Source organism: Eptatretus burgeri, chromosome 3 (assembly GCF_056783735.1).
Source record: "Eptatretus burgeri isolate ZD-2024b chromosome 3, Ebu_testis_v1, whole genome shotgun sequence".
Classification (NCBI taxonomy): Eukaryota; Metazoa; Chordata; class Myxini; order Myxiniformes; family Myxinidae; genus Eptatretus; species Eptatretus burgeri.
The window spans coordinates 95,493,417-95,496,454 of record NC_140963.1 but is presented as its reverse complement, the minus strand read 5'-3'; the positions used below and the strand labels follow the sequence as shown (position 1 = coordinate 95,496,454).

At 51.1% G+C, this 3,038-nt stretch overlaps 1 protein-coding gene across 7 annotated transcripts in view; it reads left to right on the top strand.

Moving 5' to 3' along the window:
• The first annotated feature begins 593 nt into the window (after positions 1–593).
• The window catches only part of LOC147030487 (neogenin-like), a 247,021-nt gene continuing 244,576 nt past the window's right edge, over positions 594–3,038 (top strand). For 6 of the 7 annotated variants that reach the window (XM_085874613.1, XM_085874615.1, XM_085874612.1 and 3 more), the window contains exon 1: positions 594–869. In XM_085874613.1, coding sequence (XP_085730739.1) covers positions 800–869 — 70 coding nt within the window. In that variant the 5' untranslated portion in view covers positions 594–799. The remainder of the gene's footprint in view (positions 870–3,038) is intronic. The other variant, XM_085874614.1, reaches the window with a different exon arrangement.

The window sequence follows — 3,038 nt, the reverse complement described above, 5'->3', positions numbered from 1 at the left end:
GCCATTCTGGATCAAGATGCTTCTGCCTTTGCGTCAGCGGCATGAGCAAAACGTGCACGTCACATCTACAGCTGCTGGTTGCATCATTTATTTGGTCGTGATTAAGACGCTGATATGATGCTCTCACCACTCCGCTCCAAAAGGTCCAACCATTTCCTACAAACTGGGAAAGGGGGAACAGCACACAATGGCCTGTTACTCATCAAGCGATGCCGTGGGACCTTTCACGTCCTCCAGAGAATGCTTGCAGATGGGACAACAGGCTGAACGTCCACCCAGACATTGGCGTGCTCCTTGATGCAACGCCCTGTTTTGAGAAGCACCGAGACGATGCAGTAAAAAACGAGACGACGGCTCCAAGAGTCAAAGTGCGTCATCAGTGAGAAAACGGACACACCTGGAGTCAGCAGCAGCAGCAGCAGCAGCAGACGCCGCCACCCAACGAGCATCTCCATTTTAATGTGAAAATACACTTTCCGAGGTGGAAATGAAGCGAAATGAAACTCTCTTCCCTCATCGTGTTTTCCCCTCACGCCCCTCGGCAGCTCTCCGCCGTACTTTCCTCCCACTGTGCCGCTCTCCTCCCACTCGTCGCGCCGCTCTCCTCCCCCCTCGCGCTTCATCCCTCCCGACGACAGCACCTCGTGCGCTGCCGATCGGAGCGCGAGCGCCGATTCCTCCTCTCAGGACGTGGGAACCTCGAACCGTCGCTCTCCGCGATCAGTGCGGGCTGTTCCGATCCTCGCAGGGAGACACGTCCGGCCGGTCGCTCCCGGCGCATGGCCCCGGTACCTGCAGCATGCTGTCCCGCGGAGCCGGCGCCGCTGTGCGCTGCTTCCTCGCCGGCCTGCTCGTCGCCTGTTCGCAAGGTGAGGGGGGAGCGTGAGCAACTACTGTCGTCTCGCGTTCTCAAAGTTTTGTCTTTGTCTCTCTTGGAATGTGAAGATCTCTGTCCGTCTTCCTCTATTTCTGTCCGACACTCTGCCTTTTCACACTCTTTTCCGGATCCTTGGAGATCGCAGCTGTAATTCGATGCTTTGGGGGAGGTAGGGTTTGGGGCAAAGGGGAAAGGGGGTCGCATTTCATCGACTTGGTTCAGCTCTGGGGAATGTAAAAAAGAAGAAAGAGAGAGACAGAGACAGAGAAGGCAAAAAGAAAAAAATATCTCAAAAAAATGAAAGCGAGCCGAGCGTTTCACAGCTTCAGTTTGGGACGAGTTTCTCTGGTGACCACGATGTAACCGTGTCATGAGAGGAAAACACTGAGGTACACGTTCATGAGAAGTAACCGGCAAGCTTTTGGAAGCAGTGCACCGGACACGTGCACCCACCCGGTTAGGCCAACATGACCTGCTCGTCAAGAAACTTCCTGTCCCGAGGCCAAAATACATCAACACTGACACACAAGCTCACCTGTGCTTTCTTCCGACAGATATCATCAGCAATACAAACAAAAAAAAAAATTCGATATATATATATATATATATATATATATATATATATATATATATATATATATATATATATATATATATATATATATATATATATATAGACATTCGGTTGCATAATTGTTGTAGTGTCTCTCCGCTCTGAGTCTGGGAGGTCGGTGGGGTTCAAACCCGTCCGAGTCATAATAAAGTCTTGATTAAACATGGCATGTGCTGTCTCCTTGCTCGATGCCGAGCATTTAAAAGGATAAACAGACAAACAGTGCTGGGAAGGCAATGGCAAACCACCTATTTTAACCTTTACCAAGAAAATGCCTCGGCAACACCGACGCTTTGTAAAGCGTATAACATGTAAAAACGTGTGTGTGTGTGTGTGTGTGTGTGTGTGTGTGTGTGTGTGTGTGTGTGTGTGTGTGTGTGTGTGTGTGTGTGTGTGTGTGTGTGTGTGTGTGTGTGTGTGTGTGTGTGTGTGTGTGTATATATTGTTGCGGGCCGGGGTGGTGGTTGCAAGAACGACCACGAGGTGGGGGAAGTTACGTCGTCTCCCACCAGACTCGCGGAATTGGAGGCCGTCGCTCACGGATAATTGCGTGACACGGCGGGTCGCTTAACCGACCGTGGACGCCAATACCTCCACCGCGTAGCTTTGAGTCTTTTTGTCTAGAATCAATTTACCTAATTCACCACGCAGTTTCAACTGCTGGGGAACCATGCCCTCAGTACGCCTTGCTCGAACCACAACACTCCACCAACTGCCAACTACCTTTCCGGTTCGGATGCAGCCGCGAACTTTCCAATAACGTACCAGCAAGAATGAACAGATTATCGGGGATAAAGACCCGGATTAAACTCAGATCCAAACCATGCTGGACCAATGAAGGAAAAGACAAAAATGAACTGGGAACATTTCTACAATAATTTATTTACAATCAACTTACACAAGAGGGACACAGAGCAGACTTACGCGAGAATAAAACGGGCAAGATTTACAATGATCAAATAAAAACACATGCAATTCTACTTCAAGACGGTGCCACACACTCAGACGCACACTCAGACGAAAATAAACCCAGATGTATGGCAAAGGGACCCTCGCAGTCAGACGGGGACGTGAGCTGAGGTCGCAGTTCTTTCAGGTACCTGAATGTTGGAGGGAAGGGATGCTCCGTGGTGCAGCACCTGCCAATGGTCACGCGGCTCGGTCCACGGCCGCACGCGTGGAGACCCTGTCTGCGAAGGAGCCCGGGTCGAGTAGAGCGGAGTCCGAGGCGGGGATCAGGGCTGCAGACAGGACCCAATGAGAGACCCGGTCAAGGTCGGGTCAAGGTCTTCCCAGCTCTCACATTCAAAACGAATGACCCCCAAAGAGCGCTGCCACTCTACGACCTTCCTGCTTTTTTTCGCTACCAGCCGACGAACTGTCTCACTCCAACGCTCCCTCAAGAGGACTCGCTTTCCAGCACACTCCCAAGACGACTCACTTTCCAGCTCACCAGACCACTCTGAACGAATGGTGTCATAATTTATAGATCTCCCTCGGCAGGGAGGGGTCTTGGTGAAGCCGACGTCACTGTTCGCCCTGATTGGA